We start from the raw sequence: 24,268 nt of genomic DNA, 5'->3' as shown, positions 1-24,268 counted from the left end.
CCGTGTTAAGCTAGGAAGTTTGCGGCGGTTGCTTAACGGCGGGCCAGACTTACGTTTTTTTTTCGCGTTGGCAAAGTAACGAACGGCTGTGCGGACGCCGGCGACGGGAAGGAGAGCCAAGGAAGCACCTGACTAGGAGACCACGAGGAAACAGGTAAGAAAAATCCAAGATGGCGATCTGAACCGCAAGTAAAATGTTTAAGACTCGCCAGACCAGGAACGGTAAGGTGGGAGTGGATTGGCAGCCCTTTTAAAGGGGAACCAAGCCCCTCCCACAACTACAGGCCAAGCCTTCAAATATACTCAGAAAGAGCATGGCATAAGTGCTATGAAAGAGGCATTGGGTGTTGTGGATGCCATAGAACCCAAATATTCTTTATAGTATAAATAATTAGTGATGTCGCGAACATGAAATTTTCCGTTCGCAAACGGCGAACGCGAACTTCCGCAAATGTTCGCGAACGGGTGAACCGGGCGAACCGCCGTAGACATCAATAGGCAGGCGAATTTTAAAACTCACAGGGACTCTTTCTGGCCACAATAGTGATGGAAAAGTTGTTTCAAGGTTACTAACACCTGGACTGTGGCTTGCCGTAGGGGGATCCCTTGCAAAACTCCCATTGAAAATTTCATGCAGAGTCTGGTTTTAATCAATAAAGTGCATAAATCCCCTAACATTCCTAAATTGTTTGGAATAATGTGCTTTAAAACATCAGGTATGATGTTGTATCGATCAGGTAGTGTAAGGGTTACGCCCGCTTCACAGTGACAGACCAAACTCCCCGTTTAACGCACCGCAAACAGTCCATTTGCACAACCGCAAACTCCCCATTTGCACAAGGTTGGATACCAAGCTAGCCATGTCCCGTTCCTTGTCCTCACTGATGTCATTGAAGGTCTATTCCTCCACCCAGCCACGTACAACACCAAGGGTCCCCGAAAGGTGACCCTTACAAGCCCCCTGTATTTTTTTTTTTTAAATGTACACTACTGTTACACCAGATATGAATGGTGGCACTGGAACCACCTTAAAAATATTGGATATCGCTAAAAATCATGATCACTATATACTAGACATGTGCAATTCGTTTTGGTCCGACTTTAAATTCGGCCGAATTTCAGATAATTCGGACATTCGGGTGCTTCTGAATGTCCGAATAGTTGAATTGCCGAAATTACCGAATTTCCGAAGTGTAGTAGTGCCGAAGTTCCGAAGTTGCCGAAGTTCCGAGGTGTGTTGGATGTGTTATGCAGTAACTTAGTTTGTGATAATAAATGCTGTGGCCTGTTTCATCCATACTAAGTGGTCTGTCATTACTGGGGGGTTGAATAGGGTTAGATTTTGTTCTAGGCTGCATCGCGATTCCCCACTACGTACATACATGCACAAATTAGTGGGGTGACATGACTGGTAGATAGATGATTTAGGTGAATTGGTGTTGGTGAAGTGAGTAATAATTTTGTGTAAGGTTTGTGGGTTGGAATAAATAATTAAAGCAGATATTTTTCTAGAAACTATCAAATACCAGAAATAATCTGGAAAAAAAAAACATTACAAGTTCAAAAATCGCTCCTAAACGTGCTAAGCTATCTGTGGATTTAAATGAATCAGATCTGGCACGTAGCTCGTAACTTGATTACGGAAACTAATTCTAGGGCGTGAAAGAGAGTTTCAGATGTGATACATTTTGGGACTTGGGTGTGAGTTTTCCATATTTTATCAGTACCAAGTCGTGTGGGAATGGAGCACAAAAGTAAACTACGACAAAGCAACTTCTGCTTGGCGTGACGTGGCTTGTTTTCTTATAAGAATCAGGGTGGTAACACTTGTTTTTCAGAGCTTGTACTTCTCTCCTGAAGTTTGAGCTACTAAACCCTCTAACAGCTGCCATGGTTCACTGGACAGCCGAAGAGAGAGCCGGCATCGCCTCTGTGTTTAGCAAAGTTGATCTGGAACATGATGGTGGAGAGACTTTGGTAAGGTAAGAAAAAATGATTGCATGACATTTTTTATTTTGACCGCTTTATGACAAATACCATGCTAGGAATTGTCATGATATCATATGATTTGCTAACCTTTTGCACTGAAGGTTTTAAAGAAGAAACATTTATATCAAAATCTAAATGTGGTGCAGTTTGAACTGATTGCAAATGTTACCTACACTGTGTGGGCTTTTAAAGTTATGCTTATGTTGTTTACATTTAATGTCCGGGGTTCCTTTATGTTCATCTGAATGGCAGATTGTAACATAACCTGTTCATTTAAAAAAAAAAAAAAAATTGTCTGGACATTTATAAATATGTACCATCTAAAACCTATCGAAAGAACACTATAGTCACCTAAATTACTTTAGCTAAATAAGGCAGCTTTAGTGTATAGATTTGTCACGGTTCTCACCGCGACATCCAGATGAGGTCGCCCCAGAAGTGCCCGATGAGGGACTTGAACCTGGGTGCAATCGTGGACCTGCCTTTTTGCCTCTGAGCCACTATACAGCTCTAGTAATTGCCTGAAATATAATCTTGCCTTGTATCCAGCACTGGGGGCTGGACGTTATTCTGTGGCTGCTCCAACATTCTGAGCACACCTGTGGCTGGTCACCAATTAGCCAGGTATAAGACACTGCCTCTCTCTGCGGGCAGTGTCAGTTCATTGACTCTGGTTCAAGTATTGCTGTTTCATGTTCCAGTGTTCTCCTGTTGATTCCATGACCTTGGATTGCTATTTTGTTGTACCCTGACTTCTGGCATCCTCTGACCTCGGCTCTCTACTTGTTTATCCTGATTTCTGGCATCCACTGACCTCTGGCTTACCCACGACTATTCTCCTAGTTTATCCGTTTCTGTACTGCGACTTGGAGCATTAACCTGCACAGCCCCCGTGCACAGACTCACAGGCCAGGTGAGTTCTTACCTGACCACCTTGGCCTGTGTTTAATTGCAAGGGTGAGCATATATCTGCGCTACAGACTCCCAACCAAGGTAAGCCGCTACAAGATCATTCCCCTGCAATTTCACTGCTCAATTCACTGTCATTTAGGAGTTAAATCACTGTGTTTCTGTTTATGCAGCCCTAGCCACACCTCCCCTAGCTATGATTGGCACAGCCTGCATGAAAAGAAAACACTGGTTTCACTTTCAAACAGATGTAATTTACCTTAAATAATTGTATCTCAATCTCTAAATTGAACTTTAATCACATACAGGAGGCTCTTGCAGGGTCTAGCAAGCTATTAACATAGCAGGGGATAAGAAAATCTTAATTAAACAGAACTTGCAATAAAGAGCCTAAATAGGGCTCTCTTTACAGGAAGTGTTTATGGAAGGCTGTGCAAGTCACATGCAGGGAGGTGTGACTAGGGTTCATAAACAAAGGGATTTCACTCCTAAATGGCAGAGGATTGAGCAGTGAGGCTGCAGGGGCATGTTCTATACACCAAAACTGCTTCATTAAGCTAAAGTTGCTCTGGTGACTATAGTGTCCCTTTAATCCCTTAAGGACACATGACATGTGTGACATGTCATGATTCCCTTTTATTCCAGAAGTTTGGTCCTTAAGGGGTTAAGGATTCCCAGAAAAAGACCAATAGTGTAGCTTCTCAATGATCTTTCAACTTGTGGTGTTTTTTTTTTTTTATTACATACATCACTGTCTTTGTTAAACACCCTTGTGATACAAATGTATTCTACAATACTAAGTCAAATCATTCCCTCAGGAAGTTTTAACCCCTTAAGACCGGAGGGCGTACAATTCCGTTCTTTTTTAAGCGGCTCTAAATGCTGCCGGGCGTAATTGTACGCCCTGTTTTTTTTTCACTTACCCGGTTGCCGGCAATCCCACGCCGGCGATCGCGGTTGGGGGGACTCCCAGGGAGCGCCCCGCAGCACCTCCGTCCTCTTCAGCCCCCCTGGGCCATGTGAGAGTGAGGTCCTTGCGAGGACCTCAAAATCACATGGCCGGGATAGCTGGCTGCCTCAATGCCAGCAGGGGGACTAACTGTAATGACAGTTAGCCCCCCTGCTGGCTAAATTCAAATAAACAGTTAAAATAAGTGTGAAAAAAAAAAAAAATATATATATATATATATATATATATATATATATATATATATATTATACATACACAGGTGTATTTTAAATATATATATATATTAATATCAAATTACATGTAGACTGATACTGATTAAATATGTATAATTATTGTGTTATATATATTTATATATAATATAAAAAAAAATGTAAAAAAAAAAATTAAAAATAAAATATTAAAAAATATATAGAGAGGGGCGGAGCCTGACCACGAGCCGGAGCGGTCGCACCTCAGCAAGGCTCCCGACCGCAACCTAAATAAAAGCCTGACAAGTGGGGAATAAAACCCCCAACTTACCCACTCCTGACCAGGGGCACCATCGATACTCTCCCCTACAGCCTCCCATGCCGTTTGTGTGTCCGGCGCGGATTAACCGCCGGAAGCGCAGACCCGCGGCCTACAAGCCGGCTGCAGCCCTCGATTGGACGGCATTCCTCGACGGCCTCGATCAGCCGGAGGATTCAACAGGGGACGAACCCTACATAGCACCCTCACCCACTCGGGCAGACATGGGCCGCCGGTCCCAGAAACCCCCACCGGAGACGGCTTCAGGGTCCAGAGATATCAGCACCATGCTGCAGCAACACAGGCCGCCAGCCAAAATGGCGGATGCGGCGGAGCAGGACACCATGAAGGTACTCAGGGGTCCCAGCCCACATGCCCAATCCCCAGAACAGGTACCTACACCAGGGGGAACCACTGATGGGTCTGCCCCAGTCACTCAGCGGGACTTCCAACACCTAATTGGGGAAATAAAAAACCTCCTGGCGACCAGCATAGCAGCCATTAAATCTGATGTGCAGGCTATAGATGTCAGGGTACAGGCCACAGAGAACGATGTTGCCAACATCAAACAGGGACTGACAACCATGCAGGACACAATACTGGCACTCCAGACTCAACAGCAAGCACTCTCCCTCCACTATATCGCCCTCGATGACAGGTCAAGGCGAAACCACATAAAAATAAGAGGAGTACCAGACGACGTCTCCTCAGACGAATTACCTCACTACCTGAGACGCCTCGTGGCCGCCATCCTGCCACCCACACAGGCCAAGAAATTCAACACGGATGGGATATACCGCCTGCCACCTTCGGGCAGGACAGCCCCAAGCTTGGCCCGAGACGTGATTGTCCGCTGTGCCGCCTCCCACGACAAAAGAATCCTGATGACCGCTCTCCGGGGCAAGACGCCACTCACATTTGAAGGCGCACAGCTTAACATCTACCAAGACCTCACCAGAGCCACGCTACAATGGCGCAGATCGCTGAACCAAGTCACCAGCACCCTCAGAGAAGCGGGGATAGAATACCACTGGAGGTCACCCAGATTCCTGGTAGTCACTAGACACGGAACTGTCCACAAACTCTCCACACTTGAAGAGTTCCCGACATTCTGCCACGCTTTGGGCATACCCGCACCTAACCAGGCCACTGACAAGTGACCTACTCCTGAGGCCTGACTCCAACAACAGAGACTTTACCACACATGTTTTACGTTGCACAGTTAGGACTACACATAATCTGCTGACCTTGAACCACTCCTAGCTCACCTCATCCCCCCCCACTGACAAGAGGGAGCGACCGCTCCAAACCTACGTACCCCCCCCCAGACCCCCCTGGGCTCTGGGTATACATAGAAGAAGGCCATAACTCAGAACCCGATAGGGTCACTACACACATATTATGGTTACTCACCCATTCTCCCGAGGCAATTCACACACTCACGATAACATACCATTGCGGACCCACACTCTCGTACATGATTTTGTTTAAATGCTATTGTTCATGCCGTACTATGTTTTCATAATTATGTTTGATGTACAGTTCAAATATTCTTGACCCGCAAGGGTGTGAAAAAAAAAAAACAAATTTCAATAAAAAGAGATTGACAAAAAAAAAATATATAGATGTGTTTTATTTTGTTCTAACTGTATTGTGATATTAATATATATTTATATAAAAATACACGTAGAACGAAATAATATATATATCTATATACATAAATATATACGTATATATCACTATATATATATACCTATATTTATTTATTTTTTATATATATATACATATATTAATTCTACACATATATTTATGTAATATTTTTACATAATTAGGTATCCTAATTAATTACAATTAGCGGGACCTGCCTGACAACCCATGCCGAAAGTATAAGGAATTTAATTTGCTAGCACTATATTTAACCCTATAACTTTCCAAGACACCATAAAACCTGTACATGGGGGGTACTGTTTTACTCGGGAGACTTCGCTGAATACAAATATTAGTGTTTCAAAACAGTCAAATGTATTACAACGATGATATCGCCAGTAAAAGTGACGTTTTTTTGCATTTTTCACGCACAAACAGCATTTACACGGACAATATTATTGCTGCAATACTTTTTACTGTTTTGAAACACAAATATTTGTGTTCAGCGAAGTCTCCCGAGTACAACAGAACCCCTCATGTACAGGTTTTATGGTGTTTTCAAAAATTACAGCGTCAAATATAAGGCTTGTGTTTCATTTTTTTCACATTAAAATTCGCCAGATTGCTTACGTTTGCTTTTGTGACCCTATGGTAGCCCAAGAATGAAAATTACCCCTATGATGGCATACTATTTGCAATAGTAGACAACCCAAGGTATTGCAAATGGGGTATGTCCAGTCTTTTTTAGTAGCCACTTAGTCACAAACACTGGCCAAAATTGGCATTTTTTTCATTTTTCACACACAAACAAATACTAACGCTAACTTTGGCCAGTGTTTGTGACCAAATGGCTACTAAAAAAGACTGGACATACCCCATTTGCAATACCTTGGGTTGTCTACTATTGCAAATGGTATGCCATTATGGGTGTAAATTTATTTCCTGGGCTACTATACAGTCTTAAAGGCAACGTAACCAATCTGGCGAATTTCAATTTCAAATGTAACACGCTATATTTGACCCTGTAACTTCCCAAAATACCATAAAACCTGTACATAGCGGGTACTGTTTTACACGTGAGACTTTGCTGAATACAAATATGTGTATTTTATTGCAGTAAAAGCAAACAGTATTATGACATTGACGGTTAAAATGTCATGTAGAACTAAAAAAATTTAAAAAATCTTATTTTCTCATTTTTTTCATATTAAATTATGTTTCATAGCTAAATATTTGATATTAAATGAAAGCCCTGTTTCCCCTGAATAAAATGATATATAATAAGGGGGGTGCATTTAATATGAAAGAGGTGAATTACGGTTGGACAGACATATAGCGCAAATGCCAGGTTTTGTTTACATTTTGTTTCGTTCACAACTTGTACATTTGGCTCCGTCCTTAAGGGGTTAATGTATTTATATAACTTTGTTTTCTTGTTTTTCACTAGGCTGCTTGTGGTCCATCCCTTGACCCAGAAGTTTTTCGAATCTTTTGGAGACCTGTCCGACCCATCCTCAAATGCCAAGGTACAGGCCCACGGCAAGGAGGTACTGGGAGCTCTTAACAACGCATCCCACCACTTGGATGACATTAAGGGCACCTTAAACCAACTCAGTGATGACCATACCAACAAATTGTATGAGGATCCAGAGAACTTCAAGGTACGTATTTATTTATTTAGATTACTCTTGTTATCTTTTCCTTTCAATACTACGAAAATCTCAGACAAGGAGAAGCCCTGGCTAGTAAAGATAACAGTGTCAGAAACACACTTGTTTGTTCCAACAAAAGTTTGAAAGTTTTTAGCTTTAATTATTGGAGTTATTTTTGAAAATGATTAATCTATATTTAACAATGGTAATATAAAACAACGTACTGTTTTATGACGGTAGAAATGATGTTGGAGAGGTTTCATGGATTTTCCTGGAGCACTTTTCTTCTAGGGGGTGGAAGGGGTTAAATTTACCTATTTTTCCAGTGCCCGGCAGGGGACTCTCCTCCTCATCCCCTCCTTCTCGTCGTCATGGGCTGAATGCGCATGTGCGGCAAGAGCCGCGCACGCATTCAGCCAGTCCATAGGAAAGCATTCTCAATGCTTTCCTATGGACACTGGCGTCTTCTCACTGTGAAAATCACAGTGAGAAGCGCGGAAGCGCCTCTAGCAGCTGTCAATGAAACAGTCACTAGAGGCTGGATTAACCCTATTATAAACATAGCAGTTTCTCTGAAACTGCTATCTTTATAGAAGAAAGGGTTAATCCTAGCTGGACCTGGCACCCAGACCACTTCATTAAGCTGAAGTGGTCTGGGTGCCTATAGTGGTCCTTTAAAAATGATTGACAGCCTTTGGCACTCTATCTGTTATGGACTGATCTTCTCATTAAGCTCAGCCAGCATGGCCTGCCTGTCTTGGCGTCACAAGAACTGTCAGTCACTAGTGATGTCCCGAACGGTTCGCTGGCGAATAGTTCCTGGCGAACATAGCATGTTCGTGTCCGCCACCGCGGGCGAACACATGCGGTGTTCGGTCCGCCCCCTATTCGTCATCATTGAGTAAACTTTGACCCTGTACCACACAGTCACTATTTTTAAGTTCGACGGGTATGATGGCTTTTTATTTGGCCTTTTTGGGGGCTGAAAAATTAAGATTTTAGAAAAAAGAAGACGTTGAATTTTACTTTACAGGGTAGTAATTTTATTCCCATCTCACTATTTTTAGGGTGAGGGGGGTAGGGAGGGGCTTTTTTATTTGGTTGTGTGACTAGGGGCTTGGGGACCCCTAGTCACCTTTGATGGGGAGGGGGGATTTTAATTTAGGGCCCCCACCCGCTGCTCTGCGCACACACTGCGCACACACTGCGCACACACTGCGCACACACTGCGCACACACTGCGCACACACTGCGCACACACTGCGCACACACTGCGCACACTCTATACGCACACTCTATACGCACACTCTATACGCACACTCTACACACTGCATAAACATACATTTAAAAAAAGTGCAGTTGTTTTTTACATTTCAAAGTTGGGGAGGGGGGTGCCAAATAAAGGATCCGCCCCGGGTGCCAAATGCTCCAGGTACGCCCCTGTATAGAGGGGAGCCATGTTACTCTGTATATAGAGAGGAGCCATGTTACTCTGTATATAGAGAGGAGCCATGTTACTCTGTATATAGAGAGGAGCCATGTTACTCTGTATATAGAGAGGAGCCATGTTATTTTGTATATAGAGAGGAGCCATGTTATTTTGTATATAGAGGGAGCCATGTTATTTTGTATATAGAGGGAGCCATGTTATTTTGTATATAGAGGGAGCCATGTTATTTTGTATATAGGGGGAGCCATGTTATTTTGTATATAGGGGGAGCCATGTTATTTTGTATATAGGGGGAGCCATGCTATTTTGTATATAGGGGGAGCCATGTTATTTTGTATATAGGGGGAGCCATGTTATTTTGTATATAGGGGAGCCATGTTATTTTGTATATAGGGGGAGCCATGTTATTTTGTATATAGGGGGAGCCATGTTATTTTGTATATAGGGGGAGCCATGTTATTTTGTATATAGGGGGAGCCATGTTATTTTGTATATAGGGGGAGCCATGTTATTTTGTATATAGGGGGAGCCATGTTATTTTGTATATAGGGGGAGCCATGTTATTTTGTATATAGGGGGAGCCATGTTATTTTGTATATAGGGGGAGCCATGTTATTTTGTATATAGGGGGAGCCATGTTATTTTGTATATAGGGGGAGCCATGTTATTTTGTATATAGGGGGAGCCATGTTATTTTGTATATAGGGGGAGCCATGTTATTTTGTATATAGGGGGAGCCATGTTATTTTGTATATAGGGGGAGCCATGTTATTTTGTATATAGGGGGAGCCATGTTATTTTGTATATAGGGGGAGCCATGTTATTTTGTATATAGGGGGAGCCATGTTATTTTGTATATAGGGGGAGCCATGTTATTTTGTATATAGGGGGAGCCATGTTATTTTGTATATAGGGGGAGCCATGTTATTTTGTATATAGGGGGAGCCATGTTATTTTGTATATAGGGGGAGCCATGTTATTTTGTATATAGGGGGAGCCATGTTATTTTGTATATAGGGGGAGCCATGTTTACATGGTATATAGAGGGGAGCCATGTTACTCTGTATATAGAGGGGAGCCATGTTACTCTGTATATAGAGGGGAGCCATGTTACTCTGTATATAGAGGGGAGCCATGTTACTCTGTATATAGAGGGGAGCCATGTTACTCTGTATATAGAGGGGAGCCATGTTACTCTGTATATAGAGGGGAGCCATGTTTACTCTGTATATAAAGGGGAGCCATGTTTACTCTGTATATAGAGGGGAGCCATGTTTACATTGTATATAGAGGGGAGCCATGTTTACATTGTATATAGAGGGGAGCCATGTTTACACTGTATATAGAGGGGAGCCATGTTTACACTGTATATAGAGGGGAGCCATGTTTACACTGTATATAGAGGGGAGCCATGTTTACACTGTATATAGAGGGGAGCCATGTTTACATTGTATATAGAGGGGAGCCATGTTTACATTGTATATAGAGGGGAGCCATGTTTACATTGTATATAGAGGGGAGCCATGTTTACATTGTATATAGAGGGGAGCCATGTTTACATTGTATATAGAGGGGAGCCATGTTTACATTGTATATAGAGGGGAGCCATGTTTACATTGTATATAGAGGGGAGCCATGTTTACATTGTATATAGAGGGGAGCCATGTTTACATTGTATATAGAGGGGAGCCATGTTTACATTGTATATAGAGGGGAGCCATGTTTACACTGTATATAGAGGGGAGCCATTGATACCGGAGAAACTGACGGAAGCCAAGCACAGAGAGATGGACACAGGTTTCTTCAGGAAGGAAGAGATTCTTTATTCGATTCACCGACCGGGACTCAGAGAGACTAATGTCCCCAAAAAACAGCAAAGTCTGAGTCCTGATCATACAGTGTAGGTCCCTTATATAGGCATGTAGCTCCTCCCATAATCAGTTCAACCTACACATACTCTTATCCATCAACCGAATAGAGACTGAATTCCTGTTTGACCACATGGCTTGCCCAGCACAATGGAGGAGGGGAAATACTCGTATATCCTGTATTCCTACACTTGCTCCTTACACTACTGATTGTATCGTTGCCACGTGCAACCGACCGATACATCAACATATGCAAGTGCACATACCACGTGGCAATCTTGTCCTAGTAAATTTATTTTTACTGAGATTCCACCACATTCCCCCCTTTGATACTTCTGATATATATAATAATTCCAGATGCCTCACCTAATCATCGCTTACTTACACCTCAAGTTGCCATGAATCAGAACAGACCTTGCGACTCCCTAACGACCACCAAGTTGTATTTTTTGTATCATCATCATAAGCTTTTTGCCCTAGACAAGTCAATTCTCCTACAGATGTATTAAACATTATTCCTTTCCTTGCTATGCAAACATAACCTATAATGGAGGTCTTTAATCACCACTCAGATTTACCTCAAACACTCATTTGATAATCAGTTTGAGAAGATATTAACTGTTCAATTGTCTCAGAACCGGAATACATTACCTCCTTTGCTTCCCAGGGCCATTGGTCTCCCATATTAGTACCTCCACACACAGCAGTTGGTTACATTAAGACTACCGGCAATACTCTCGGCTAGATCAATAAACAAGTTCTTAGCATTATGGGGGATCTTATTCTCTACACTCATCTCCTCGTAGAAAGAATGGAAAACCTGATGAGTCTGGGCTGCCACAGTATCGGTCTCTATCCCTATAAATAATATTGTCCCAGGATCCAAACCTGTCCCATATATCTGGAACCCAAATAAGTTTCCGAACCTATCTATAAACTGTTCAGGATTATTATTAAGTATATGGACTGGGTTACACTCCATAGACTTACAATATGGTTTGGTAGGCAACTTAGTAACAATCATATCCTTATCTACTGTCTGTCCCCAAGTTGCCCACCCTACACAAGACCAATATGGACAATAATTATAATTCTTATTTGGGCATTTTGGATCTATATACTTGTTCTTACTACTGGGGCAAATATACTTATCATTAGACCCATACGTTCTTTCCCATTTAAGATCCCCACATACATTCCACGGTTTTCTACCACTTGATATCGCCTTACATGCATCAAATAGCAGAACACCCGAAGAATGTATGGTTTCTAGTATTGTCCTATTTATTAGGGTCCCCTGTGAGTCTCCATTCCGAAGGGTCAACCAAATTGTACGGGGTTGATACTCTGGACTAAAACACTTAGGTTCTCCTACTCCTAAATGGCATACACTATAATCTATACCTAAGTATCTACACCTAGACACATATCCTTTACACTCAAATTGTGAATGCCAAATAAGGGTCTGGGAAATATGATTACCTGTTTTTGTAGTCTTAATGCAAACCTCACAACCAGGTGAATAATTAAAAACACACATATATACATTATAAAACGCATCACTCCTGACATCTTTGTCCTCATTCTTCGACCGTGCGATGGCACCTCAGCTTCCAGGTTGTAAGGGCTGCAAGGAATGGAGTTCTGCTCTTCCCTTCACAGAGGTCCCTTCAAGACACTCTGGCTATGTAACGTGGGTAGGTGGTCAGGCTTTATTATGGCCGTCAAAACACCTACTTGCTGATCTCTTTGTTTACTCTTTAAGTCCCAATATTTCCTCGTCACTCCGACTGAGTTACACGCTTTAACCGGATCTTGCAGGGATTCTCTGGATCTGGTGTAGCTTGCCAAGAATGTACTGCTGCTGGTTTAACCCTGGAGTGATGAATCCACGGAGTCACTTCAGCCACCTTTATAGCTGTAGGGGTAGACAAAAGAACAACATAAGAACCCCACTTTGGCCCCAACGGTACACTGTTCCACTCCTTTATCCAAACTTGATCTCCTGGATGATAATAATGGACAGGTGGATAAATATTCACAGGTAATCTATCTTGTACTCATTTCTGTACCTCCTCCATACTTTTACCCAACTCTACAACCTGCTGCCGGGTAATTCCTTCTCCCAACTGACTTAAATCCCCCCTTAAGTTACCAAGTACGGACGCCCATACATAATTTCAAAAGGTGAGAGACCCATCCTTCTGGTAGGTGTACTACGAATGCGTAACAGAGCTATTGGCAAATAGTTGAGTTTCTTGACACATCTTTGCCAATTGGTTCTTAATAGTTCTGTTCCTCCTTTCCACTTTCCCAGAGCTCTGAGGCCTATATGCCGTATGAAGCTTCCACTTAATACCAAGCATATGAGTCAGTTGTTGTAGGCACTAGTGAACAAAGGCTGGACCATTATCCGATCCTATAGAACATGGTAGTCCATATCGGGGTATTATTTCTCGCAACAGAAATCGCACAACTTCTCCTGCTTTCTCTGTACGAGTAGGACATGCTTCTACTTATCCTGAGTAGGTACACACAACTACTAGTAGATAGCGATGTCCGCCGGATTTAGGCATTACCGTATAGTCTATTTGGAGATCGGACATAGGGAGTCCTCCCATATACTGGACTCCCGGAGATTTCACTGGACCTTGCCTTGTGTTGTTCTTGGCACATATCACACATCTTCGTACAATGGCTTGAGTCAAGTTGGACAATCTTGGTATGTAGAAATGTTTCCTGAGAGATTCTTCCATGCTCTCTCTTCCGAAATGTGTCCCGTTATGATAATTCTGGACAATTTCTTCAGCTAGCGATGCTGGAATAACTATTCTTCCATCTTCTAACTGATGCCAATTGTTCTCCAGGTACTTCCCAGTTTCAGTCTTTAACCACTCTCCTTCTTGAGCTGTATAAATTAGAGTCCATTGAGACAGAGGGGTTGGTATGAGAGCAGCTATACGTTCCACATACTCCTGTTTTCCTGATTCAGCGGCACGCTTGGCTGCATTATCTGCCATCCGATTTCCTTTTGTTACCTCACCATCACCTTTCAGATGCGCTCGACAATGTATGATACCAACTTCTTTCGGTTCCCACAAGGCTTCCAATAGTTGTAGGATTTCAGCTGCGTACTTGATTTCTTTACCCTCTGAGTTCAGTAGTCCTCTTTCTTTATACAAGGCTCTGTGGGCATGAGTGGTTAAAAACGCATACTTGGAGTCCGTGTAGATGTTCACCCTTAAACCTTCAGCCAATTGTAACGCTCGTGTGAGTGCGATTAGTTCTGCCTTCTGTGCCAATGTTCCTTTTGACAATGGCCGAGCTTCTATCACCTTGTCTATAGTTGTCACTGCATATCCTGCATAGCGAATCCCTTTCACATAACTACTGCCGTCCGTATAGTACTGGACATCAGGGTTCTGGATGGGAAAATCATGAAGATCCGGCCTACTTGAGAACACTTCATCCATCACCTCCAGGCAATCATGTTGACTCTCAGTAGGTTGTGGCAAAAGGGTAGCTGGATTCAAGGTATTAACAGTCTCTAGATGCACTCTCGGGTTTTCACATAACATAGCTTGATACTTAGTCATGCAGCTATTGCTAAACCAATGATTGCCTTTATAGTCTAGCAACGTCTGTACTGCGTGTGGGACTCGCACGTAGAGTTCCTGACCCAGAGTAAGCTTATCAGCTTCGGCTACCAGCAGGGCGGCGGCAGCTACGGCTCTTAGACAAGGTGGAAGACCACTGGCCACTGCATCCAGTTGTTTGGACATATATGCAACAGGTCGTTGCCATGATCCCAAGTACTGTGCCAATACTCCCACAGCCATTCTTCTTTGCTCGTGTACATACAGGTAGAATGGTCGTGTATGATCAGGTAGACCTAATGCTGGGGCGCTCATCAATGCCTTCTTCACATCTTCAAATGCCTTTTGCTGTTCGGGGATCCACAGGAAGGGATCGTGTTCTGTACCTTTTTATAGCCACATAAAGAGGTTTCGCCAATATCGCATAACTGGGAATCCATATCCTACAGAAGCCTGCTGCCCCCAAGAACTCTCGCACTTGTCTTCTATTCTTGGGTATTGGTATTTGGCATACAGCTTCTTTTCTCTCTGGCCCCATTATTCTTTGACCTTCAGAGATATGGAATCCCAGATACTTGACAGTTGGCTGACACAACTGAGCTTTCTTCCTGGACACCTTGTATCCTGCCTTCCAAAGAATGTGCAGTAGATCATGTGTTGCTTGCTGACCTATCTCTCTTGTAACTGCCGCTATAAACAAATCATCTACATATTGTAAACACTCTCCTGGGATGGACTTGAAATCCAGTAAGTCTTGACTTAAAGCTGATCCAAATAGGGTAGGGGAATTTTTAAACCCTTGGGCTGCCCTTGTCCAAGTCATCTGGCGTTTCGAGCCCGTTACAGCATTTTCCCATTGGAATGCAAAGATACACTAGTTTTCCGCAGCAATTCATAGGCAAAAGAAGGCATCTTTGAGATCCAAAACTGTGAAGTAGGTAGCCCCGCCCGGAATTAAAGCAAGCAGGTTATATGGATTGGGCACAACTGGATGTATACTTACTACCGCATCATTGACTGCTCTCAAGTCCTGCACAGGGCGATACTCATCTGTACCGGGCTTTTGAACAGGCAACAATGGGGTGTTCCAGGGGGAAGTACAGCATTTTAGGATACCATACCTTATGAACTTATCCAAATATGATTGTATATTCTTCTTGGCCTTTTGTGGAATGTGATATTGTCTTAGGCTTACTGGATTAACCCCAAGCTTTTGTTCGATACGAATTGGTGGGATATTACGAGCAAGTCCTGGTGGGTTATTCTCTGCCCACACTCCTGGTATATTAAACAAGGATTCATCACTCTTAGGGTTTTGGCTAGTCAACACTGTATAAAGTCGCCACTCTTCTTCCTTTGGTACAGATATTGTCATTATATCTGAGGGTCCATTGAACTTCAAAGATGTTGTTCCGTTAGGTAGAAATGTTATCTGTGCCTGTAATTTCGACAACAAATCACGTCCTAGCAGTTGGACTGGACATTCAGGCATATAAAGGAATTGGTGTTTCACTATGTGGCCTCCAAATGTACAGAGTAGACTTTTAAGAACCGGTTTAGCGGCACTCCTTCCAGTTGCTCCTATTACGGTGATAGTTCTTCCTGAAGGAGGAGCGACTAGGTCAGTCACCACTGAATGTTCAGCACCAGTGTCAATCATGAACTCCTTTTTCCCCCTATTGCTACATCGACCATAGGCTCCGCTCGGCCAAGGAGGATGGAGCCCGGTCGGTATCAATAGTCTTCCATGACTGTGTCAGCCAAACCCACAAAGTCCCTATCCTCTCTCTCTCGGGGTCTCTGCGCTGCTGGGTAATATCTATCTCCACTAACACTTCCTCTATTATTCCCACTATTTCCTCCGGGGCCTCCTCTACCTCTCGCTCTACCTCTATAATTACTGCTATATCCTGCCCTAGGTCTGTCTCTCTCATACTGTTCCCTTCGTGGACACTCACTTCTCCAATGCCCTTCTTCCCTACAGTACGCGCATTGGTTCCTACTCAAAGGTTCCCCATTCCACTTATTCTCACCTTTATCCATTCCCCTATATACTTCCTTTTCCCTTCTATCTACGCCTGCGATAGCTACTGCTAGCATATCTGCTTTCCTACGCATCTTTCGCTCTTCCTCCTTCTTCGTCTCTGTCTCCCTATTCATATAGACCTTATTTGCTATTTCCATTAGTTGGGTTATGGACATCCCTACAAACCCTTCTAACTTCTGTAGCTTGCGCTTTATATCTCCATAGGCTTGGCTGACAAAGGCAGAGTTAACCATTCGGGAATTCTCAGGAGCCTCTGGATTAAAGGGGGTATACAAACGGTATGCCTCCAATAATCGGTCATAAAAGGCACTGGGCGATTCATCACATTTCTGCAATACCTCAGCCGTCTTAGACATATTAATTGCCTTTTTTCCTCCGGCTTTCATGCCAACAATAATAGCGTCCCTGTATGCTTTTAAATGGCCCATATCTGCGCCATTAACATTCCACTCCAGATCAGTATTTGGATAATGTGCTGCGGCCCATGCTGCTGGGTTGGCCTGATTTTGTTTACGGGCCACTTCTTCCAGCGCTTTAATTGCCGCTTGGCTTATCCGTGTCTTTTCCTCGTTGTTAAATGTCATAAGCAGTTGCTGGCAATCAGCCCAAGTGGGATTATGTGTCTGGACTATGGAGGTAAACAAATCCATCATGGCTTGAGGTTTATTGGTGTATGAGGAGTTATGGGTCTTCCAGTTAAATAGATCAGTAGTAGTGAAGGGAACATAGACGAATACAGGATCAGCGTGTTGTAACTGGCCGTCACCGTTAATGTGTGTCGGGCCTGGTGTCAGTCGGAGAGGCATTTGATAATGTCGGGGTTGGAGGGTACCGGTCAGTTGTCAGGTTAGTATGGGGCTTCGTTTAGAAACGTCAGTTAGGGGTTCCGGTCGAGGGCTAGTAAGACGAGGGGAAGGGGACGCTTTACTGAGGGGGAGATCAGTGAGTAAAATATTCCGGGCCACGCTAGGAGGTGCCTGACCAGGAACTAGATATGACGTCAAATCTGGATAGGTGGGGTTAACTGAGGTAGGTACCAGAAGGGGAGGGTTTAAAACAAGAGGGCAGGGCTGAGCTAGAGGAGGGGGTAGGTGGGGACAACGGGGCATGGGGAGTAGCATTACCAACAGCACCACCTCTTCCTCTTCCTGTGGAGGAGGAGTAAGGGGGCGGCATGGGGATCTCGGATTCAGGAGGCGTGTCCAAAATGGGCGTAATTACGGCCTTGGTGGACAAGCGAGTTCTGGCCACCATGAGGCGACATTGTTCCTCGTGGCATACCCGGATCCATTTTGGCAAGTCATTTACGGCCTGCTTCCAACAATCAATATGCGGAAACTGGCCGTAAAGTTCAGGCCTACCTGATACAGCCACGTGTACACGCTATACCAGATTAGGATCCAAACTGCCACGTGGTGGCCATGCAGCCACCAAAGTAGGCCATTCCCTACTTCATAAAGTAGTCAGGCGTGTTGGAGACATCTTTACCCCAAAATCATACACAAACTTTTTAAAGTTTTTCAACATACATCCTAAGGGATCCATAACCGTTGAATCTGACGCACCCATACTAACAATGAAGCGTCGTCTCCAACAGAAACTAAACAAACACACTTCCAACGGTCACACCCGTTCCCTTGGCAACAGCACCACGTGGTACAGTTACTAGGTGAAACGCACACAACAAAACACTCAGGGAATTCCCGTACACACACAGCTGTTACACCAGTCACTAAATAACTATTACTGTGCCTTTTGGCAAAACTATAGTCACCCACGCTTTAATTCCCTATATCTGAATTACCCTTCTATAACATACCCCAGTAACATTGTCTTTACAAACAGTAGTTATAGTACGGTTAGCATTGGTTAGAGTACAATTTAAAGTCACAGTTCAATTAGTAGTGGTTATGGTGTTAAACATACAACATAGACGACAGTTATTAGTAGTTATTTACAGTATCAGTGGTTATTATACATAGTTATGGTACCGTGCACTATAATACAGTTACACACTATTCACACTCTCCTAGACGCCAGAGCTCACGCTATCTAGCAAGATATACACGCTACTACAACAATCTTTAACACATTTACAATTCCCAACTAATCTATTGGCCCGTACCTCGATGGACTACCTAAAACTATTTACATCCGTTTTGGTAAGCACCACATATAGCGAACTAGAGGGCGGAATTTACACAGAACCCTCTTAGTCTAAATACTCTATCAAAAATCTAGTGGGTTCCAAATTGACACGCCTTCCCACTTAGCCAAGATAGGTTGAGATCTAGCGGACCGAATTTACAGACGCCGCTTAGTCTCCCGGTCCCTCCGACCTAGCGAACGTAATATACACCCTAGAACGCTAGTCTAGACAAGACACCGGTGTCCGGCTTGGGCTATTTACACAGAACCCAGCCTGACTCCAAACCAAAATTAAACGGGCTGACTACAGGGCGTTTAATTGAGCAGTGCGCCTTCGCTCCTTCCCTCTACTGGAGGGGGCAGATTCCATACACAAACAAACCCTTATGGGCCTACCGCACAATCGGTATCCAATACCCCTAGTGGGTCCACCGTCTAAAACAGTGGTCGTCTTACCTCCTCGTTCCTGAACCTGGGTTCACACTCATCGACGGGGGCACCCCAGCACTTACTACGTAGAGGCCGATGATCTCCTGGACAACAGACCAGTGGCGCCGAGACGAAAGGAGGTCCACGCAGAAGTTCAGGGGTGCAGCCGTAGAGAACGTGGGCAAAGAGACCGTCTCACGCCTCTGCTTCTCAGCTACCGTTGAACGATGAGCTTCCCGGCCAATTGCAGCAAATGATACCGGAGAAACTGACGGAAGCCAAGCACAGAGAGATGGACACAGGTTTCTTCAGGAAGGAAGAGATTCTTTATTCGATTCACCGACCGGGACTCAGAGAGACTAATGTCCCCAAAAAACAGCAAAGTCTGAGTCCTGATCATACAGTGTAGGTCCCTTATATAGGCATGTAGCTCCTCCCATAATCAGTTCAACCTACACATACTCTTATCCATCAACCGAATAGAGACTAAATTCCTGTTTGACCACATGGCTTGCCCAGCACAATGGAGGAGGGGAAATACTCGTATATCCTGTATTCCTACACTTGCTCCTTACACTACTGATTGTATCGTTGCCACGTGCAACCAACCGACCGATACATCAACATATGCAAGTGCACATACCACGTGGCAATCTTGTCCTAGTAAATTTATTTTTACTGAGATTCCACCACACCATGTTTACACGGTATATAGAGGGAAGCCGTGTTTACACTGTATATAGAGGGGAGCCATTTTTACACTGTATATAGAGGGGAGCCATTTTTACACTGTATATAGAGGGGAGCCATTTTTACACTGTATATAGAGGGGAGCCATGTTACTCTGTTTATAGAGGGGAGCCATGTTACTCTGTATATAGAGGGGAGCCATGTTACTCTGTATATAGAAGGAACCATGTTACTCTGTATATAGAGGGAGCCATGTTACTCTGTATATAGAGAGAGCCATGTTACTCTGTATGTAGGGGAGCATGTTACTCTGTATGTAGGGGAGCATGTTACTCTGTATATAGGGGAGCAATGTTACTCTGTATATAGAGGGGAGCCATGTTACTCTGTATATAGAGGGGAGCCATGTTACTCTGTATATAGAGAGCCATGTTTACTCTGTATATAGAGAGGAGCCATGTTTACTCTGTATATAGAGAGGAGCCATGTTTACTCTGTATATAGAGGGAGCCATGTTACACTGTATATAGAGGGAGCCATGTTACTCTGTTTATAGAGGGAGCCATGTTACTCTGTATATAGAGGGGAGCCATGTTTACACGGTATATAGAGGGAGCCATGTTACTCTGTTTATAGAGGGAGCCATGTTACTATATGAGGTGGTTAACTATGATTGGCCCTGGCATGTTTGTTAGTCTGGCCTGCATGGTTGTCTGGCATGAATAAAAGTAGCATGTTTCAACTATATTAGTAGTTAGACTAGTTTGCACTAAAACATGTGCAAATGGGGAGTTTGCGGTTGTGCAAATGGACTGTTTGTGGTTGTTTGCGGTGCGTTAAACGGGGAGTTTGGTCTGTCACTGTGAAGTGGGCGTAACCCTTACACTACCTGATCGATACAACATCATACCTGATGTTTTAAAAGCACGTTATTCCAAACAATTTAGGAATGTTAGGTGATTTCTGCCTTTATGGATTAAAACCAGACTCTGCATCAACTGTGTAGTTTTCCCATGGGAGTTTTGCCATGGATCCCCCTCCGGCAGGCCACAGTCCAGGTGTTAGTCCCCTTGAAACAACTTTTCCATCACTTTTGTGGCCAGAAAGAGTCGCTGTGGGTTTTAAAATTCGCCTGCCCATTGAAGTCAATGGCAGTTCGCCCGGTTCGCGAACGTTTGCGTAAGTTCCCGTTCGCCGTTCGCGAACCGAAAATTTCGTGTTCGCGGCATCACTATCAGTCACAGCAGCTTGAATGCCAAGATTGAGTTACTTTTGCCATAGATGAAGGACTTTTATCATAAGTGAAATCCATTAAAAAATCTTTTAAACAGTCGTGTTTCCTCTCTCTTATCGAAAACGAATATACTGAAACAACCTAACGCTTGATTAGCAAGATACTGTGTTAATCTAATATGTATCTGTGTTTAAATTGGGGGTATTTATTCTAAACTGCACATATAATTAATATGCTTATTGTCACTTTTTCAAGTTAATATAAAGACAACAAGATTAGTTCACATATCTAAATTCCATATGGAAATTCTAATAATTCAAGATTTAATGACATTCGGTAAACCTAATATTATATTAGGTATTTTCTCTATTTGTGGATAAATAGGAAAAAGATTGCCAGAAGAATGTAGCATTCGTTTGTTGCAGGAGGGAACGCAAGTGGTTGCTTAAAGCATGGATGCCAAAGGAAAAGCCGATATTAACTTATTTTATATCTGCAGCGTGTTAATGCTACATACGGTTGGTAGTAAATGAACTCTAGATCTGTCCACAAGGCACACACAATGTAGGTTTTATAGTCCAATAGGAAAAGAATTGGAAATGCCAAAATCAAACTGTTGATGCACCTTTTAGACTGGTTTGGGTACCTGTGCTTTACACCTTCAGACCTGCTATTATTTGATTGGTTTTTAATATATGAATAAACTGTATCACTTCAAAGAAATATTAATGGCTTGTTTACTTCTATTGCAGCGTTTCACTGAAATGTTCGTGATTGTCATGGCTACTAAAGAAGGACCTGCTTTCACTCCTGTAGTCCATGTTGCAGTCGAGAAATTCTTAGAGGTCTGTGCGGATGCCGTCAGCCATCGCTACCCCTAAATGACTTGTACAAGCACCTGAAACTGCATGTCAAGAATGAAACAAGTCAAATAAAATTTGATTTTAAATAAATCTCTACTTTTGCAGTTACCCTTTTAACTATAGACAGACAGACAGCTAGATAGATAAATCGATAATCCGTGGAGTGCTTTCCAGCCGATGACACTGACTGGTTTCTGATCTTGATACAAACTGTCATTAATTAACACAATTGGATGTTGTGAGGAGTAATTAAAAGCCATTCCCATGATTTCACATATTAAAACATTAACCACTAAGAAACGCCCAGCAGACATTAATCATAAATATACTGTCATTATAGATGGAGGAATGGCGTAACCCTGGTATAGCTATAAATAAGTCTATTTAACCCCTTAGTGACCAGACCGTTTTTAAATTTTCTTACCGTTAAGGACAAGGGCTGTTTTTACATTTCTGCAGTGTCTGTGTTTAGCTGTAATTTGCCTCTTACTCATTTACTGTACCCACATATTATATACAGTTTGTCTCACCATTAAATGATCTTTCTAAAGATACCATTATTTTTATCATATCATGTAATTTACAATATTTAAATTTAAATAGTGTTATAAAAAAAATTATAAAATATGATGAAAAATAAAAAAGCCCACGTTTTTGAACTTTGACCCCCAAAATCTGTTACGCATCTACAACCGCAAAAAAAACACCTGTGCTAAATAGTTTCTAAATTTGGTCCTGAGTTTAGAAATACCCAATGTTAATATGTTCTTAGCTTTTTTTTTTGGGGGGGGGGGGGAAGTTATAGGCTTATAAGTACAAGTAGGACATTGCTGTTTTAAAATATATATTTTAAAAATCTACCAATAGTGACATTGTAACACTGTTATCTGCCATAAATCTCTGAGCAGGTGGCAGAGTACCCCATTAGGACTGGATGCAGTAGTGAACGGCCCCTGAGACCACAAAAGAGTCCGGGTAGGCATGAAGAACAGGTCAGGGACAGCAGCAGTGGGTCCCCTCCATGGCACCCTACAGCCCCCATTAGGGCTGACCACGTATGGGTGGGCGGATCGTGCTGCTCCCAGGACCGTAACACCAGAACTCCTAGCGTGCTTTCCCAAGGGGAGTCTGGCAGGCATCCTGAGCGCAGATCTAGGAGCGGCCAGCGTTCTCAGCACAGGTCATCAGGCAGACTGCGCAGCAGTGACAGGTGCTCCTTAAGGGAGCGGTCAGGAAGAGCACAGCCGTCCCAGTCAGCTAATTTTTCGTTAGATAGGGGGAGTGATTCCAGGTCTTAAAGCGGGAGCTCCCCTACCAGGAGGCAAGCAGGCGAGTTAGCGATTTATGACGGCCGCAAGGGTCAGGACGACAGATGAGGCTCAGATATCCTGAGTAGGTGTACTCATTGGGAAGGTGAGGAGCCAGATAGATGCCCTATCCATGTTTTCATCTCCTTGCAGATCGCTGGTGCGTACTTCCACGGGCCGGGCATGGGTACAGGAAATGGGTCCCAGAATGTTGGCGTTGACTCCAGGGTCCTTGGAGGGTGGAGACAGGACTGCAGCCCCACAAATGTTACCGGCCAGGGGTTCGGCTGGTGAGTCCTCTTCTGCTGATTGTTCTAGTGATCTATTACAGGGTCTGTCAGTATATTTATATCGGCAGACATTTTGTGCTAAGACAGAAATTAATAGTGTATATTGCCAGTCACACTCAAAACAGAGCTGACTCCATTTTGGTATTTTTAGGCAAGACAGACACAGAATTTCTTTCTATCTGTAACTCTAGTCATTCAAGTCTGAGTTAAGGAATGCGTTATGTAAACAAGGCAATGAGTCTAACAGAGAAGGGGGGATGGAATACTCTTCTTAATGTTAATGGAATAGAAATAATTTTAAACACAGACACAAGAACCAGATAACAGTTAGATAACACTTGGTAATTAATTTTACTTTCTAAATCTAAGTCCCGTTGTAAGCAAGGGGTGAAATTAAGGTTTAGACATGTCCAGAAAGTAGATTTAACCCCTTAAGGACACATGACATGTGTGACATGTCATGATTCCCTTTTATTCCAGAAGTTTGGTCCTTAAGGGGTTAAAGGTATATGTCCGAAGCTCTGTCTGGGTAAGAGAGAAAGAAAAGCTTTGATGTGACAGGTCTTGTGAGATATGCAGTCATAAAATAGATAAAGGAATGATGTCAAAATCATCAAATGAAGTTAACCCATTCAAGGACAAGAAATTTTGGTGATGTAATTGCGCCATCTAC

At 43.2% G+C, this 24,268-nt stretch overlaps 1 protein-coding gene across 1 annotated transcript; it reads left to right on the top strand.

The window, feature by feature from the left end:
• Nucleotides 1-1,809: 1,809 nt before the first annotated feature.
• Nucleotides 1,810-22,016, top strand: LOC134609297 (hemoglobin subunit beta-3-like). The gene is made up of 3 exons (XM_063452975.1): nucleotides 1,810-1,982; nucleotides 7,470-7,683; nucleotides 21,888-22,016. Exons 1-3 carry the CDS (start codon nucleotides 1,891-1,893, stop codon nucleotides 22,014-22,016), a joined length of 435 nt encoding a protein of 144 aa, XP_063309045.1. The 5' UTR covers nucleotides 1,810-1,890.
• The last annotated feature ends 2,252 nt before the right edge of the window (nucleotides 22,017-24,268 follow it).

Source organism: Pelobates fuscus, chromosome 4 (assembly GCF_036172605.1).
Source record: "Pelobates fuscus isolate aPelFus1 chromosome 4, aPelFus1.pri, whole genome shotgun sequence".
Lineage (NCBI taxonomy): Eukaryota > Metazoa > Chordata > Amphibia > Anura > Pelobatidae > Pelobates > Pelobates fuscus.
This window is presented reverse-complemented; position numbering and strand designations above follow the sequence as displayed.

Coding starts and splice junctions, on each gene's coding strand:
- LOC134609297 (XM_063452975.1), top strand. CDS start 1,891: ATGGTTCACTGGACAGCCGAAGAGAGAGCCGGCATCGCCTCTGTGTTT. Junction 1,983..7,469: donor GGTGGAGAGACTTTGGTAAG/GTAAGAAAAAAT, acceptor GTTTTTCACTAG/GCTGCTTGTGGTCCATCCCT. Junction 7,684..21,887: donor AGGATCCAGAGAACTTCAAG/GTACGTATTTAT, acceptor CTTCTATTGCAG/CGTTTCACTGAAATGTTCGT.